We start from the raw sequence: 16,681 nt of genomic DNA, 5'->3' as shown, positions 1-16,681 counted from the left end.
GTATTTGTAGAGAGTGGCTCCACTGTAAAGATCGTCCAGGCATACAAGTCCCTGGAGGCCTACAATTATATTCAATCTGGGGGGGGGGGAGGGGGGGGGTGCGCAAGGTCCTCAACGGGCAGATATGCTAGTTAGCTATTTTTTCGTTTACTTTCTTTTCCCCGTGTTATCTCGATTGTTCTCACATATCGTTCTGCGCTTTCTGTGCGGCTTCGTCGTCTTTCCTATTTTTCTTTCTGTACGGCGCAGGCCATCCTGCGCGTGCACGAACGTCGGAATACAAATCCTCTCAAAATATTTACTTATTTATGACTTACCCACCACATTATTGCATCGCGACTCAACTACATATGCGTTCATTTTAATACCGCCTCTACTTATCCACGATCGATTGGTCAGAACGGAATGACGTTGTGCCCGTTATTTTGCACTTTATTCATCTCAATTTACAAAATGAACTGTGGCGATGGCATCATTACTCGGCTCATGCGCCTCGCCAGCACTTGGAATGTTTTTTTTTTTAGTTCCGCCTTGCAACATGATGTTGGGGTGTGGCAGAAGACGTTGACCAAAGAAACAAAAACGCCGGTTGTGCGACTCGCCTCCCAGACTTGGGGTTTCGTCTGAAAACGCGCCGCACATAGTTATTGATAAATATGCTTTACAGAGACATCAGACGCGAAATGTTGTTGAATACGTATATTCATGGTGTTTCAAGAATGCACCAGCTCTTAAACAACTGCCTTTGCCTTCTTTTTTGAGTCAGCCTCTTTGAGAACCTTTCTTTACATATATTGTGTATGGGCTGCGTTACTGCAATGCATTTCTAGCTCAGATTCTTGACTACAAGGGGTTTTAGCAGTAGATTGTAATGAAGCAGCGTACTTTGTCACACACTTCTTCAAAGCGCTGGTCAACTTTTAACAACCGGCAACTACTTCTGGTGCTCCGAGAAACAAGAAAAATGTTGCAGCAATTCTGTTTGCATGTTTTTTTATGGGTCGCCCTCCCATTTCGCACCCCCATACATTAAGCGGTGTTTTAAGAATACTTAGCCTCGGTAATGAGATTTCCTACTTTCACGATCTGTTCTAAGAAGTTCATGGTTCCTTTGTGACGAATAACGACATCATAGGTGGTCCATGAAATGAGGAAACTGCTTTGAAATCTTTCGGTTCTCTGTATTTCTATTTGCGCTAACCGTGCTTTTCACCCCCAGTCACCGCGTCTTGCTTACGTCAAAGATCGCTGTTGGTCAATACTTCAACAACTACGTAAGGGCACATGTGTATTCATGAATGGTGAAATGTATTATGCAGAATAGGGCCTCATGACAGATAGTATACCATATCGTGCTAGTCCGAATTTGAAAGCAACGTGATACAAGGTGGTGCAGTGCACAACATTATTGGCCGGTTAGGACCACTGCCTGGTAGAGGTAGTTGAGCTTCCCCTTCAGGTGGCCAGGTGAGGAAACACTTTATGATATTGATGTTCTAGATAACTTGAAGATTCAGACTGGCAACAATCACATTACTTGATGGCACGACAGAAAGATGAACTATTTATTTACATATGAATGAAACAAGACGATAAAAAGCAAGGAGAAAACTATTTACGTGACTGACCCGTTGGTCGGATAAAATCAGCCCTGGTTTAATCCAGAGCGCTTACTTCTAAGCCATCTGTCTCCGCCCTTGGCGGGGACAGCAACTAATAAGCAATAAGACAACCTTTCTCACCAATCAAAGCCTAGGGAAAGGATATTAACTACACAAACACTTGGGAAAGGAGAGGTCCCAAGCAAACATATGAAAGGCACTGACGTTACTACATTCCGAACCTCTGCCTTCCCTTGTTTTTCTTCGCACACGTGCATCGGGACCAACGTATCCCGCGTGAACAACACCTGTGGCTCAATGACCCATTGCGCCACATCGCGCGCTGGTCAGCCACCGCAAACCTGCTACCCCACAAAGGCAGTATGCACATGAGCAGAGGGAAAGACGCGAACGTAGCAATACGAGAAAGCATGCAAAAGAAACCTCCACTGGTCCACGATATGAAATTCAACACTGAACACTGCACAAAGGGAAGGAGCACTCTACGCTGGCAACAATAGAGCTGCCACCGCGCCTCCTTTATGCATCGGCGGTTCCACCAATTTGTTAACCCTTCGATGGGAAACAGGTGTACATTGCAAAGTATCTACCTCGGTTCCTATGCTCTGTGCGAGAAACCTAACGGCGCAAAAGTTCACTGATCTTCACACCTCCCAACCAAGAATGTTTCAAGGACACTTGCTGTCAGTGTGAGATTTGCGTTCAGCCGCAAAGTTTCTAGCATCACTTCGCGCACATACAGAATTGGTTCGTTTCGCGCACACAAGGTCAGGACACAAGTCAGCACATTCCAGAACCTGCCATGTTCGTTCTCTGTATGCTAATTGTCAGGCTAGGCCCTAACCATCTCTTTTCGCAGTGACTGCCGCAGGGAGCTAGTCAGGCACTACCGCACAATCAATACACTTAATGACGCAAAAACAACTAACTTCACATCACTATTTTGCAGCTGCCAACAGAGCAAACGCGCAAACAAACAAAAACAATCTCTTAGGGCTGCTGCTGGTGGCATTCCCGACGAGCGAGATGCACAACCTCCAGGTCACCCTTCTGCCATACTAGCAACCAACGCATCAATTGCACACTAATGGGCGCTGAACGGGTCAGGAAACTGAACGGTTTGCGGTCTGTCGCGACCTTCACATTAGCCCCGAAATGTCCCTTGTCGAATTTCCCAGGCGCCCACATGACTGCAAAACCTTCCTCTGTGTTTCGATCGCTTCGGTTTGAGCTGGCATGAATTCCCTGCTGGACAATGCGATCGGACGAGCATGCTGCTACCGCTACCCTCGAAACTTCTGTTGTGAGAGGAAGCCTCTCTTCACCAGGCACGACAATCTCCCGCAAAGTCAGTACACTTCTCTCGTTACAAAATGTTTTCTCAGCCTTGGCATGGTCAGGTTTTTCTTGCTTTGTGTTGGGAAGCAGCGCGATTTTCTGGCAGCTAACTTCGCAGTACTGGGGTAAAGCCTCAGATGTACCACTCATGCCCTTAAACATCTCGAGCTTTTCTTGCTGTGTTAACGCTTCATCAGAGCTCTGAAGCTTTAAAAGTCGGCGCTGCATTCCGCGTGATGGTGTCATAGGTCTCGAGAAGATGGGGTTGCATCCTGTTCGCATGCACTACAAAACTTAGCGATTTTGGGGTTCTTTAACGTGCATTGACATCGCACAGCACACGGGCACCTTGCTTTTCGCCTCCATCGAAAAGCGGCCGCCGAGGCCGGGACCGATCCCGCGTCCTTGGGATCAGTAGTCGAGCGCCGTAACCACTGCCCCACCCCGGCGGGTTACGTAAATAGTGCGCTAGTACCCACAAGTGTGCGCTGGTACCCTCTGGTACCCTCCCACGCACAAAGCCTGCGGAAATAGGCTTGGAACATAATTCCTCATAACCGGGGAGGTTATGAGGAAAGCTTGCACCCTGCTGCGAGTTTCGAACACCCTATACCCGCTGCCGAGAAGGCTGCCCAAGCACTAGGGGTGACGATTGCGTTGCCGCGTCACTATCATGTCGATAGTATAATAAAGGAGGAATGTAGAAATGAAACCGACGGGTGCATTTATCAGGCTGTGCAGCTACAAAATTATTCTGCCCCCAAAAGCAAAGCGGGTATAGGGTTTTTGTTAAAAAAAAAAGAAATAAAAGCAGGTTACTAGAAATTAAATATTTTGTAGGATAAACGTGTTACTAAAGCTTGGTACACGTTTTAGAGAATATATAACCAGTCTATCCCATCCAGCGCGCCCCCTAGGTGGTGGTTTTTTTTAAATACGGGTTCTTCGAACCCTCAGTTGGCTCAAACAGTCAATCAGTCCTGATCGACAATTCAAGTGTTGAAGTAGCCAGTAATTTTGTTTTGTGGTAAGCAAGTACTTATCGAATCTTCGTTTCGCGCCTTATAAATAAATGGTTTAATCCCCGGCGATGCTTATGTTTAGGCGGTGTGATATTTGTTTGCAAAATAAAGCCGCAGTTTTTCCGGATGAGGGAAGTGTTTAAAGCGACAGTAGCACATAAGAAAACTAAATCAGCAAGCATGGCGTTACCCGGACGCCAACATATTTTTCATCACCGCATACAGCTACTCTGAAAATGCTGACGTAATGCGGTGGCAGCAGCTACTTTCGTCCTACCACTTCAAAGCAACTCAAAAGAAAGCAATGCTAACACCGCAAGACGCACTCTGTCTCCATTACATAGAGCCCGCACCCATCACATTAATAGGCTCGTGCTAATAGGCTTTCAGGGTGTTTTGAAGATACTGTAAGGCAACGCGAAGGTCGGACTTGGGGAATCAGGCTTTATTACAGACCTGAAGCCTTGGTCGCACACTGCAGCCAAACACACTCCGCGATGACGATGGGTATCTACAAGAGGGAGCAGGATGAAGATGAAGCAGCACGTTCAGCAGTGTGGAAGATGAAGCGCCACACAGTGCTCACACTATTTCGCCCGCGCAGTTCAAGCGGCCAACCTGGCCGCAATTAGTCCGCAGGATTGCGCCGAATAAAAGGTTTCATACGTGAAACGTGGACAACTTCAGTGCCACGGTAACGACAGTCCGGAGGAGGGTAAACAGGGGAGACGCGATAGTTGACCGGGGAGGTTTTTGCAACAACTGTGTAAGGACCAATGTAACGGTGCTGTAACTTGTCACAAAGGCCAGGAGTGCGTAATGGGGTCCAAAGTAACACCTCGTCGCCGGGACGGAACGAAACTTGGCGATGGGTTGCATCATAGCGGTACTTGCGGTCTTCCTGGCTAGCTTCCGTGTTGACGCGAGCAAGCCGGCGTGATTTGGCCACTCGGGAAAAGAACTGGTCAGGAAGAGAGGATGAGGAACTGGCATGTGTAGAAAGAAAAGAGGCGTCAAGAAAGGTAGCGGGAGAACGGCCGTAGACGAGGAAAAACGGGGTGTAACCTGTGGTCCGCTGTACAGCCGTATTGTAGGCGAACGTAACAAAAGGAAGTATTACGTCCCAGTTTCGGTGGTCCTGGTCGACATACATAGACAACATGTCAGAAAGCGTGCGGTGGAACCGCTCAGTCAACCCATTGGTCTGCGGGTGATAGCTGGAGGTCAATTTGTGATGTGTGGTTGAGGCCTCAATAACTTCGGCTACAATCTTCGACAGAAATGTCCGACCACGATCGCTGAGAAGCACTTGAGGGGCCCCATGGCGCAGTACGAGCGATTCCAAAAAGAAGGTCGCGACCTCATGTGCTGAGCCATTAGGCAGGGAAGCGGTCTCAGCGTAGCGTGTTAGGTGGTCGACGGCGGTGACGATCCAGCGATTACCTCGTGCGGACAATGGAAGTGGCCCGTATAAGTCTATGCCAACAACGGTAAAGGGAGTAGCAGGGCAAGGTAGCGGCTGTAGTAGGCCAGCAGGAGGAGAAGTGGGCCGTTTGCGGCGCTGACATGGCAGACAAGAGGCGACGTATTTTGCCACACTTGAGGCGAGGCCTGGCCAGAAGAAACGGGCTTTCACGAGGTGGTAAGTTTTATGAAAGCCTAAGTGACCGGCTGTAGCATCATCGTGGAAAGCCGCCAGGATACGGATGCGAAGCGCTTTCGGAATAACGGGGACCCAACGGGTGCCTTCGGAGCAATAAATATAACGGGAGAGCACGCCGTTGTCAAGTTTGAACTTTTGGAGTTGCCTGCGCATCCTAGCGGTAGGAGGGTGAGAAGCACCGGTGAGAAGGTCGATTAGGGAAATACAGTAGGGATCTGCTCGCTGGTTTGAAATAATGGCGTAGCGATCTGGAGCAGCGGCAAGAGTAGCACAGGTTAAGGTTGGGGCTCTGGACGACATTGGGACGTCGAGGGTGCACACAGGAAGGCTCGAGGAAGCACTAGGTGGTGAATCTGAGAGCGGGCAGCGGGAAAGAGCATCGGCATCTCGATGTTTGCGTCCCGATTTGAATACGACATCAAAGTGGTACTCCTGCAAACGCAGAATCCAACGGCCCAGGCGTCCAGTCAAATTTTTGAGGGTTGATAACCAGCACAGAGCGTGGTGATCGGTAACGATCGTGAAATGGCGGCCGTAAAGGTAGGGGCGGAATTTCTGAACTGCCCAAACGACGGCTAGGCACTCTTGCTCAGTGATGGTGTAGTTGCGTTCCGCTATTGTTAGAGTTCGACTGGCAAACGCAATTACCTTTTCCCGAGAAGCTGTATCACGTTGCAGAAGTACGGCGCCGATACCGAGGCTGCTGGCATCGGTGTGAAGAATGGTGGCAGCAGTGTCGTCGAAGTGAGCGAGAACAGGGTCCGAAGTGAGGGCATTCTTTAGGGTTTGGAAAGCTTTTTCGCATTCTTCGGACCAATTGAAAGTAGTACGGTCTGTAAGGAGGCGGTGGAGCGGTGCAGCAATGGTAGCGAAATTTGGAATGAAACGGCGAAAGTACGAAGACAGGCCAAGGAAACTGCGTAGTTCCTTAGTGCGCTGAGGGCGTGCAAAGTTCAAAACTGCAGCAAGCTTGTCAGGGTCGGGTCGAATGCCATCGCGGCTGACGAGGTGGCCCAGGATCTTGATTTCTTTCTTGGCGAAATTACACTTTTTTGTGTTCAGCTGGAGACCGGCGGATGCCAGGCACGTTAATACTTGATCAAGGCGGCATAAATGATCAGAAAAAGTCGCAGAGAAAATAACTATGTCGTCTAGGTAGCACAAGCATGTTTTCCACTTAAGTCCTCTAAGAACAGTGTCAATCATGCGCTCAAACGTAGCGGGGGCATTACAAAGTCCAAAAGACATGACATTGAATTCGTAAAGCCCATCGGGAGTAGCGAATGCGGTTTTTTCTTTGTCGGCTTCGTGCATCGGTATCTGCCAGTAACCGGAACGCAAATCCAAAGTGGAGAAATATTCGGCGCCCTGAAGACAGTCGAGGGAGTCGTCAATTCGTGGCATAGGGTAAACATCTTTTCGAGTGACTTTGTTAAGTGCGCGGTAATCAACGCAAAAACGCACGGACCCATCCTTTTTTTTGACCAAGACGACCGGAGATGACCAGGGGCTAGCTGATGGCCGAATAATGTCTCGCCGGAGCATATCATTCACATTATCTTCTATGATTTTACATTCTGATAAGGAAACACGGTAAGGGCGGCGGCTAAAAATAGAAGTACCTTCTGTAATAATGCGGTGCTGTGCAGAAGACGTTCGGCCCAAGGTCGGAGAAGTGACGTCAAAGGAGGCTTGGTGTTTTCGAAGTAATTCCTGCAAAGCTTGGCGGTGAGTCGCAGGAAGGTCAGGATTGATGGTGCCAAAGAGAACACAGAGAGAAGCATCGGAAGAAGCTGCTGGTGAGGAAGAGGGGGCGGTAAGGGTGGTGAGGGACACCGGGTGAATGTCCAGGACACAAGGAAAACATGTCCCTTTAGTCAGCACAATGGGCTCTGGGGAAGTGTTCGAAGCAGCGACAAGCGCTGTGCCGTGCTCAAACCGAACAAGACTTGGTGGTAGCGCGATTCCGCGGGTCAGATGGCGATCAGAAGGCACGATTAGCACATCTCCGTTATCAATGTCAGTAGAAGTAAGCGCGACAAGTTGTTCGCATCCAGGGGGCAACACTGAGTTAGTAGCGGCAAGCAGGCGATAACGGGGCTCGGGAGGTTCAGAAGACGGATCGCTCTCGTTCATGTAAATGACCCTGTCGCGACACGAAATGCTGGCTGATGCGGCAGACAGAAAATCCCAGCCTAAAATAATTGGGTGAGCGCACGGTGACATCACGGCAAATTGTACATGGTGGCGGACACCATCAACAAAAACTCGCACAGTACACTTTGCAGAAGGCCGAATTATTGCACCATTAGCTCCGCGGAGTTCAGGTCCATCATAAGGCGTTTTCACTTTTCGCAAGCGGGAGCACAAGTCAGTGTGTATCACAGAAACAGCGGCGCCCGTGTCAACCAAAGCCTCAACAGATAATCCTTCAACCCGCACTAAAATAATATTCCAGGGACGTTCCGGAGGATTTTTGGGATGGCCGAAGAGTGCAGTTTTCCCTCCTAAAACTGCAGTGGTCAGTTTTCCGACAGGCGGGGAGTCGTCAGAGAAGCTTGACGGAGAGGCGAGGTGGAGCGGCGAAAAGGCGAAAGAGAACGGCGTCTTGAAGGCCTGTAACCAGCAGGCGGAGCGGGGCTTTCTGGCGGGGGTGATGAACGTCGGGGATAATCAGGGAATGAACGGTGGTTAGAGCCGGAAAAGCGAGGAGGGTAGTCTGCTTCAAATGATTCGTAGCCGCGGCGTTCATTCTGGAGCCTGCGACGACAGAAGCGGGAAATATGGCCTCGGTACCCGCAGTAATAACACACAGGGCGGGCTGGGCGCCAGTTGGGGTAGTATGTCGGCGCGGCGGCAGGTGGTGCCAATGCAGCGACATGAGCAGTGGTAGGCGCCGGTGGCGTAGGTGCTCCAACTGCGGGCGGCAAGGACGTGATCTGGGCGTAAGTTGGCACCTGACACCCGCACCTCCACCACGTGTAAGGCAACGCGAAGGTCGGACTTGGGGAATCAGGCTTTATTACAGACCTGAAGCCTTGGTCGCACACTGCAGCCAAACACACTCCGCGATGACGATGGGTATCTACAAGAGGGAGCAGGATGAAGATGAAGCAGCACGTTCAGCAGTGTGGAAGATGAAGCGCCACACAGTGCTCACAATACCTTCCCATGGTGTCATACGCATACTGCTCGGTGCCCTAGGCCAGAGATAGAAAAAGCGTTTAGTAACACTGCAATAAAATCGGAGTGAAGATGATACCCCTAAGTGAACACGTTGCATTTATATAGTCCTCATAGGGATGGCGATGAGTGACCACAATTTCATTCCCGTCTGCTAGCCAGCCCCAAAACGCTGCAAGGCCAATATCCACAGGGCCACGCATAAGCGCGCATAACATACCATCTTTGCCAAAAGTAACCAGGTTGCAGGACCTGCTTCTCAGCCATCTGCTGGCAGATTCATACCACTTCTTAAGCTCTAAATCTCTGCAATGTAAAGGTGAGCACCTGTCCTCACTTATTAACTAGTTGTGATAAAGTGGGAATACTTATTGGCTTTATAATAGAAGCGAGAAACGAAACATCTTGTCTGGTTACTTTTGGCCACGACGGTACGGATAAAAGCGCCGTGGTATAGTCGAGAGCTGCTTGCTCCGGATGCAGGCGGGCGTCGAGAACCACAAAAATTCAAGAGGCTCATTGTGCGCTTCCTAATAGAAGTCTACACAGAAAAAATAATTGTCAAAGTATTTACCTGTGCAGGTTTTAATTTCTTGGACACTGCGGAGCAAGATAAAAGAAATTCTCATATCAGTTTCTCTGATATGATGGCGGAAATTAATCACTACAGAACTTTGTAACATCGGACCACACAGAACTTGCAGGTAGCGGCATGGAAGAGAGGCAAAGCTTGGTCCGAAATATATGCCAGAAAGCATAGAGGGGAATTGGCCGTCATGTGACACATAAAAGGGATGCTGTAGCCCTTACCTGGTTTCCGCTGCAGTTGCACAAGCTCTGGTCATGAAATATTGGCGGCGCTACGCGATGCCTACGCTTGAACCTTGAGCCTTGCGCTTCGCACAGACGATTACACTTTGCAGTTTCTCACGGGCACATGCACTGGAGCCGCCGTCATAGTTCACCTGTGTCTTTTGCAATGTTTGGATGGCTTTAATCAAAACCACCATAAATGCTGCATACATGAGATGCATAAACTGCACGAAAGAATACTACCGCCAGTGAATTCATTTCCATCGAGTATACTGTTCGCGTATTGCTGCCGGCTGAGATTGTTAACGCAGTATAGGAAATGCAGAACTGAAAATGTGTAACAGTGCGCCTTTAACACTTATTAGAATGCGAGATCTGTACAAAACAAACGCCGACATTTTGCACACCACATTAAAAGACGATTTTCTGCTGAATAATGCGCTTTTACCTTAAAGACAGCGATTCACTGCGAATAAAATTTCTATGTGAAAATGGCAGGAGCATCAGAGCAGGTAGAGCTTCAGAGACAGCTCATTCGGCGTCCCAGTACCTCATAACTAGTTTTTTTTTTCTACTGCATCGTACTTCGTGATTTGTCAGTTTGTAAGGTAGTGCGGCTTGTCTTATTTCAATGAGGCTATGCTCACTATCAATAATTCAATGCACCTTTCGCGTGAAAATTTTATTTTCGCTCTGAAATGTCTTTTTAATGCAAGAAAATAGTCAAATACACTTTTGTATAAAGACTGCACCTTTTCAGCATGAAAAAAGGCATTTTACGCAAAATATGTATAGATTTTCAGCGCCGATGGATGTTTTGGTCTGAGGCGCATGAAAGTGCGAAACAAATTCGTGGGGGCTGAAGCCACCTAAACCCTTCTCATGGCTACGCCCCTGTTGCCCTGGTAGGCGTACTCGCATGCTCAAGTAATGATGGAGGCATCGCAGCTCTCCCACCATGTACTAGGTGGCGCTAACGTTTTTAAAGGGCCTTCTACTAACAAGAATGTTTTGGTGACAGATATTATTATAATTCTTACTTCTGATGTCAGATTAACAAATCGCCTGATCACAATTTCCATGATACATTCAACGTCACTGCAGCGGAATCATTCCACGATTAGAATAGAACAGAGCATTAATTGCATACCTATTATAGAGGGTTGTCTGAAAGAGCTTCTGGGGAACATAATTAAAGATAGAATCTACTCTAACCACATGGAGAGTATGCTGGATATAACTGCTTTTGTTTATTGCTGGCCTTTAACCATGTGCTGCGTTTTGGCAGCTTCTACGTATGCCATTAGGCAGCTGCAAGGTCTCCTTGCATCAACAACCGATAATATTTTCTGTAAATCATAAATCAGAGAGAGCAACTCAGATTGAAGCACAATCCTAAGATCATCCAAAACAAAACATAGTGCGACTCCCAAAGTCGTGAGCCTAATCTAACGGCTGTGATGTTTCCGCGAACTGCAAGCAAGGTCACATCTCCAGCGAGTCACCATAGAAAGGCGGCATCATCCAAAATGATGGCCAGCCGCAGTAATATTATTCAGCAGTAATTACTTGATTATCTCATAAACAATCACATGAGAAAAAGGAAGGATTTATTTTACAAAGTATAGCACATAAAATCCAAGGGAAATGAGTTGTGTAGATATTTCGTCTTGTTTCAGCTACGCACTGGTGTTTTGAAATTCAAATAAAAACTGTATGCAATATAAAGACTCCAACAGTAGGTTTATTTGCGAGATTCCCAAACAAGAAATCGAAAAGCCGTTTAACGGAAAGCCCCGCCGAGGTGGGGGATTTTTTATGGCGCTCCCCTGCTGTGCTCATGGCTGCGTGTTCGAATTCTGGCCATGGCGGCCACTTTTCGATCGAGGCAAAAACAAGGATCCCGTGTAATGAGAGATGTCAGTTGATGGAGAACCTCACGTGTTGGAAGTTTCAGGAGCACTCAACTACGGCGTTTTCATGGCCTGAGTTACTTTGGGGCTTTAATCCCCCTAACCTTAAACCTAACCTTCAAACGACAAAATTGTCATGGCTGGCAGGTCTCAGAGCGGAAAAAAACAAATTTTCATAGTGCATCTTCCAACACCTCTCGATGGCTCTCCGCGAGTTTTTTTCTTTAGGTACAATGGGTATCTTTAAACTCAATATTGCATTCTACTCTTTGCTCCACCATTACGGGGCGGGTCTGGTATTTAGAGAGAGAGCTCTTTAATGAAAAAGGAATTTAGCCAGCATGAATATTCACAGACATGCTACTCTGCATGAGAGGATTAAAGAATAAAGATTGGTTAAGGGTTAGAAAATAGTGTGGTTATTGAAAATAGAAAAATCGCTTTTTAGATAACACTGAAGTTCAATAAGGTGCATGCTATGCAAGGCGAGAAACTGACTGGGTAATCTAGAGTTCATATAAAACACCAATAGCATTTGAAAAGGAAATTAAGGATGTGATTGCACAAACTGCTGTCTGCAGCAGCCTAAGGGACCTAGTATAGAGGCCACTGTCAGTGGTACTTTGGTGACAGGCTGCATACATTGTTCATAGCTTTAATTGAGAAATATATGTCTATACCTGAAACGTAGGATAGAGTTTTAGCACTTGGGTTGTAAATTTTATATCCGAGCTTTAGGGCGTAACTGATCAATAAAGACTTGATTTGTCTATAATATAGCCCATTTTGTAACCACGATACCGACACCATTCGCAGTTGGTTAAAAGCCTGAATTATCTCGGACATTAGCCTTGCTGGTAAGAATCTAAAAGTCGATCGGATTTTCTGGTTAATTCTGCACCCATCTTTTTCGAATTAGACATTTTTTGCCTCTCACATCAGGGACTGAACAGATGATTTATGACAAAAGTATTATAAAGAAAGCTGTATTTAGTGTCCGCTTCGAATTTGAACATAGGTATTCGCAGCCGCCAGATCATTTCATTATATACATGTGTGTGCCGGCCGTTTATATAAACAATATTAAAATTTTGCAAGTAAAAAAGCGAACGAAACCAAACTAACTGCAGGAGCAAAACTTGTAGCTGATGAGACAGTTTACTGAAAGTGTCTCTTAAAAATACAGTAAAAATAAATACAATAATTTTGTTAATAAATAATGCAGAAAGGTTGTGAGCGTAAATACAGAGTTTGAAACCACGGAAAAGTAATACCATATTAGCTTTGAAACAAGGAAAGTGAAATTTTCTGAGCTCTGCAATAGGACGACTTGCGGTGTTTCTTTAGGCTGGAATTTTAGAATGAGCGCATTGGACGCAGAGGCATCTCAGTACGAGCGCGACGTCCACTGGACTACTGATTGAAATGACTAGGGCACTAAATTCGAACTGAGAGGCTAATTTTGAAAAGTCGTGAAATATTTGGTTAACTGGTTACTCGTTAGACACCCACAGTATCTGGCTGCCACAAGCGCAGCTTCGGCTATAGGAACGCAGCGAAATATTGTACATCACATAGCACAGTACAGCGAGCATTTCAAATTTGCTGTCGCAGTCACAAGAACAGGCCAGCAGCCGACGTCAGCACCAAGCTTTTGGTGCGTACAATGAACTGTGTATCACTTAAGTGTCGGAAAAAAGCGTCTAATTATCTCGTTCGGTGGGGCTGTCGTGTATAAGCTTCACACGACTGCCCATTATTTTTTTTAATGAAAAGCGATTGCAAGAGGAGTGCTCAAAAATACGAAATGCTGCAGTTGATAAGTTTGCGTATTCAATGCATTTTTAAATTCCAGAAAGAAGTGAGTGCACTCTGTGGACGGTCGGCCATCGAAACCCTATTCCTCCCTGCTGCCAGTTCGCGATTCTTACGGCATGTTCGCCTCAAGTTTCTGAAGTCTACAACACCGAGAAAGATGTTTGCGATTTATTACAATGGAAAACTAGAAGTGGATAGCAATGCTTCAACCTGATTGGTTATGTGACAAAATAAACCAATTTTATGGGCGCATTAGATTTGTGGATTTCTTTTCCCTGCAGTGTGAGGTCTGTTAAATAAATCATAAGGAGGTCTCAAATGCTCTTTAAATAAATAGATTTAAGTGGGTCTTCATTTAACACTTTCTACAACACGCAATAAAACAAACTGCGTCGTTTAGAACTTTTGAAAATTGTGTAATCATTATCAAGATCATAATAATGATGATTACACAATTATCAAGATCAGCCCAGCGGTGGCGTAGCGGTAGAACATTCGCCTCGCATACAAGAGCACCGGGGTTCAAATCCCGGTGCCGCGCAATTCTCCACCGGATGAAAAAAAAATCCGCGTGTTGATGGAATTGCATAAACCGGTTTGGGCTGCGACCTGATGCCGGAGAACACTTCCGGCAACGCACTCCCTCACCAGAACAGGAGTTGGCCACCCTGGTGCAGTAATTGGCCGCAACCTCCTATGATAAGCTCCATAAAACCCCGGCCCTCAGTCACCAGAGGCTGCGGAACAACTGACCACGCCGGCGGTCAGACCTGTGACGCAGCTGTGGGTGCTAAGAAAGCCTGGCTCCGCTGGACAGGCCGCCATTGGAAACTGACCCTGGTAACGTTTAATGCTAGAACCCTAGCTAGTGAAGCTAGTTTAGCAGTGCTGTTAGAGGAACTAGAGGGCATGAAATGGGATGTCATAGGGCTTAGTGAGGTTAGGAGGCCGAATGAGGCATATACTGTACTGAAGGATGGGCATGTACTGTGTTATCGAGGTTTACCAGAGAGGCGACAACTAGGAGTAGGTTTCCTTGTCAATAAGTATATAGCGGGTAATATAGATGAATTCTATAGTATTAATGAGAGGGTTGCAGGCATCGTAATTGGGCTTAATAAGCGGTATAAACTGAAGGTTGTACAGGCCTATGCACCTAAATGTAGTTATGATGACCAGGCAGTTGAAAGCTTCTATGAAGATGTAGAATCGGCAATGCGAAAAGTAAAGACGCAGTATACTGTACTAATGGGCGACTTCAATGCCAAGGTAGGGAAAAAACAGGCAGGAGACAAGGCAGTAGGTGACTATGGCATTGGTTCTAGGAATAGCAGGGGGGAGTTACTAGTTGAGTTTGCAGAGCGCAATAACTGAAGAATCATGAATACCTTCTTCAGCAAACGGAAGAACCGGAAATGGACATGGAAAAGTCCTAACGGAGAGACTAAAAATGAAATCGACTTCATAATGAGTTCAACCCCCGCCATTGTGCAGGATGTAGAGGTAATCGGGAAAGTGCGATGCAGTGACCACAGGATGGTGAGGTCCCGAATTAGCCTAAATCTGAAGAAAGAACGCAACAGATTAGTAAGAGAGAAACCCATCAACGGATTAGCGATGAGGGGGAGTTCAGAAGAGTTCAGGATCTCGCTACAGAGTAGGTATTCAGTTCAAATTGAGGATGGCGACATTACCCTAGAGGCAAGGAACAATAATTTCGCAGATATCATTAGTGAGTGCGCGGTAGACGTAGGCGGTAGGATAGTTAGAGAGGATACCGGTAAGGAGACGATAGATTTGATTAAGAAACGCCAGAGTATGAAAGCTTCCAATCCAACAGACCAGATCGAATTGGCAGAGATATCAAAGCTAATCGATAAGCACAAGGTGGCCGATATAAGGAAGTATAACATGGAGAAAATTGTGAGCATGCTGTAAAAAACGGGGGAAGCCTTAAAGCGGTAAAGAAGAAATTGGGCATAGGCAAAAACCAGATGTATGCGATAAGAGACAAGGCAGGCAACGTCATCACTAATATGGACAAGATAGTCAAAGTAGCCGAGGAGTTCTATACAGATCTCTACAGTAGCCAAAGTAGTCAGGACCGTAATGAGATTGGCGGTAGGGAAAAACAGTCAGACGTTCCACCAGTGACGAAGGACGAGGTCAAGAAAGCACTAGAAACTATGAAAAGGGGGAAATCAGCTGGGGAGGATCAGATAACTACAGATTTGCTGAAGGACGGGGCGGATATCGTGCTAGAAAAACTGGCCACCCTGTATACGCAGTGCCTGGTGTCATCGACAGAACCGGAAGCATGGAAGAATGCAAACATTATCCTCATTCACAAGAAAGGGGACTCTAAGGACCTTAAAAATTACAGACCAATCAGCTTACTGTCTGTAACGTATAAGGTATTTACTAAGGTAATCGCTAATAGAATCAGGATAACCTTAGACTGCAATCAAGCAAAGGATCAAGCAGGGTTTCGGAAACGGTACTCTACTATCGATCATATCCATACCATCAATCAGGTGATAGAAAAATCCTCGGAATATAACCAGCCCTTATACATAGCTTTCATTGACTACGAAAAAGCATTTGACTCAGTTGAAACCTCGGCGGTCATGCAGGCATTGCGAAATCAGGGTGTAGGCGAGCCGTTCGTGAAAGTGCTGGAAGATATATATAGTGGCTGCACAGCAACCATAGTTCTGCATAAAGAAAGTAACAAAATTCCCATAAAGAAAAGTGTTAGGCAAGGAGACACAATCTCCCCAGTACTATTCACAGCTTGTTTAGAGGAAGTATTCAGAGACTTGGAATGGGAGCAGTTAGGGATAAGGGTAGATGGAGAATACCTCAGTAATCTGCGATTTGCTGATGACATTGCCTTGCTAAGCAACTCGGGGGATGAACTGCAAATAATGATTGCTGACCTAGACAGGAAAAGTAGAAAGGTAGCCTTGAAAATAAATATGCAGAAGACTAAGGAAATGTTCAACATCCTCGGGAAGGAACAGCAGTTTACATTAGGTAGCGAAATACTGGAAGTAGTAGGCGAATATGTCTACTTAGGACAGGTAGTAACCGCAGATCCAGACCATGAAAAGGAAATAACAAGAAGAATAAGATTGGGATGGAGCGCATTTGGCAAGCACTCGCAGATTATGACTAGCAGCTTACTGGTATCGCTAAATAGGAAAGTATATAACAGTTGCATCTTACCTGTACTCACTTATGGCGCTGAAACGTGGAGGCTAACCAAAAGAGTTCTACTTAAGTTGAGGACAACCCAGAGGGCTATGG

At 46.5% G+C, this 16,681-nt stretch overlaps 1 protein-coding gene across 4 annotated transcripts in view; it reads left to right on the top strand.

Annotated features, from left to right (window-relative positions):
* Positions 1-13,617, top strand: part of LOC146170906 (uncharacterized) — a 141,491-nt gene extending 127,874 nt beyond the window's left edge. For 2 of the 4 annotated variants that reach the window (XM_084586706.1, XM_084586704.1), the window contains one exon: positions 13,410-13,617. In XM_084586706.1, coding sequence (XP_084442832.1) covers positions 13,410-13,586 — 177 coding nt within the window. In that variant the 3' untranslated portion in view covers positions 13,587-13,617. The remainder of the gene's footprint in view (positions 1-13,409) is intronic. The other 2 variants (XM_084586707.1, XM_084586705.1) reach the window with 2 other exon arrangements.
* The last annotated feature ends 3,064 nt before the right edge of the window (positions 13,618-16,681 follow it).

The sequence above is a fragment of the Amblyomma maculatum genome, unplaced genomic scaffold (assembly GCF_055883805.1).
Source record: "Amblyomma maculatum isolate TAMU_Amacu unplaced genomic scaffold, ASM5588380v1 scaffold_28, whole genome shotgun sequence".
Taxonomy (NCBI): Eukaryota; Metazoa; Arthropoda; class Arachnida; order Ixodida; family Ixodidae; genus Amblyomma; species Amblyomma maculatum.
Note: the sequence above shows the minus strand (reverse complement) of the source record. Positions and strands in the feature narration are given on the sequence as shown.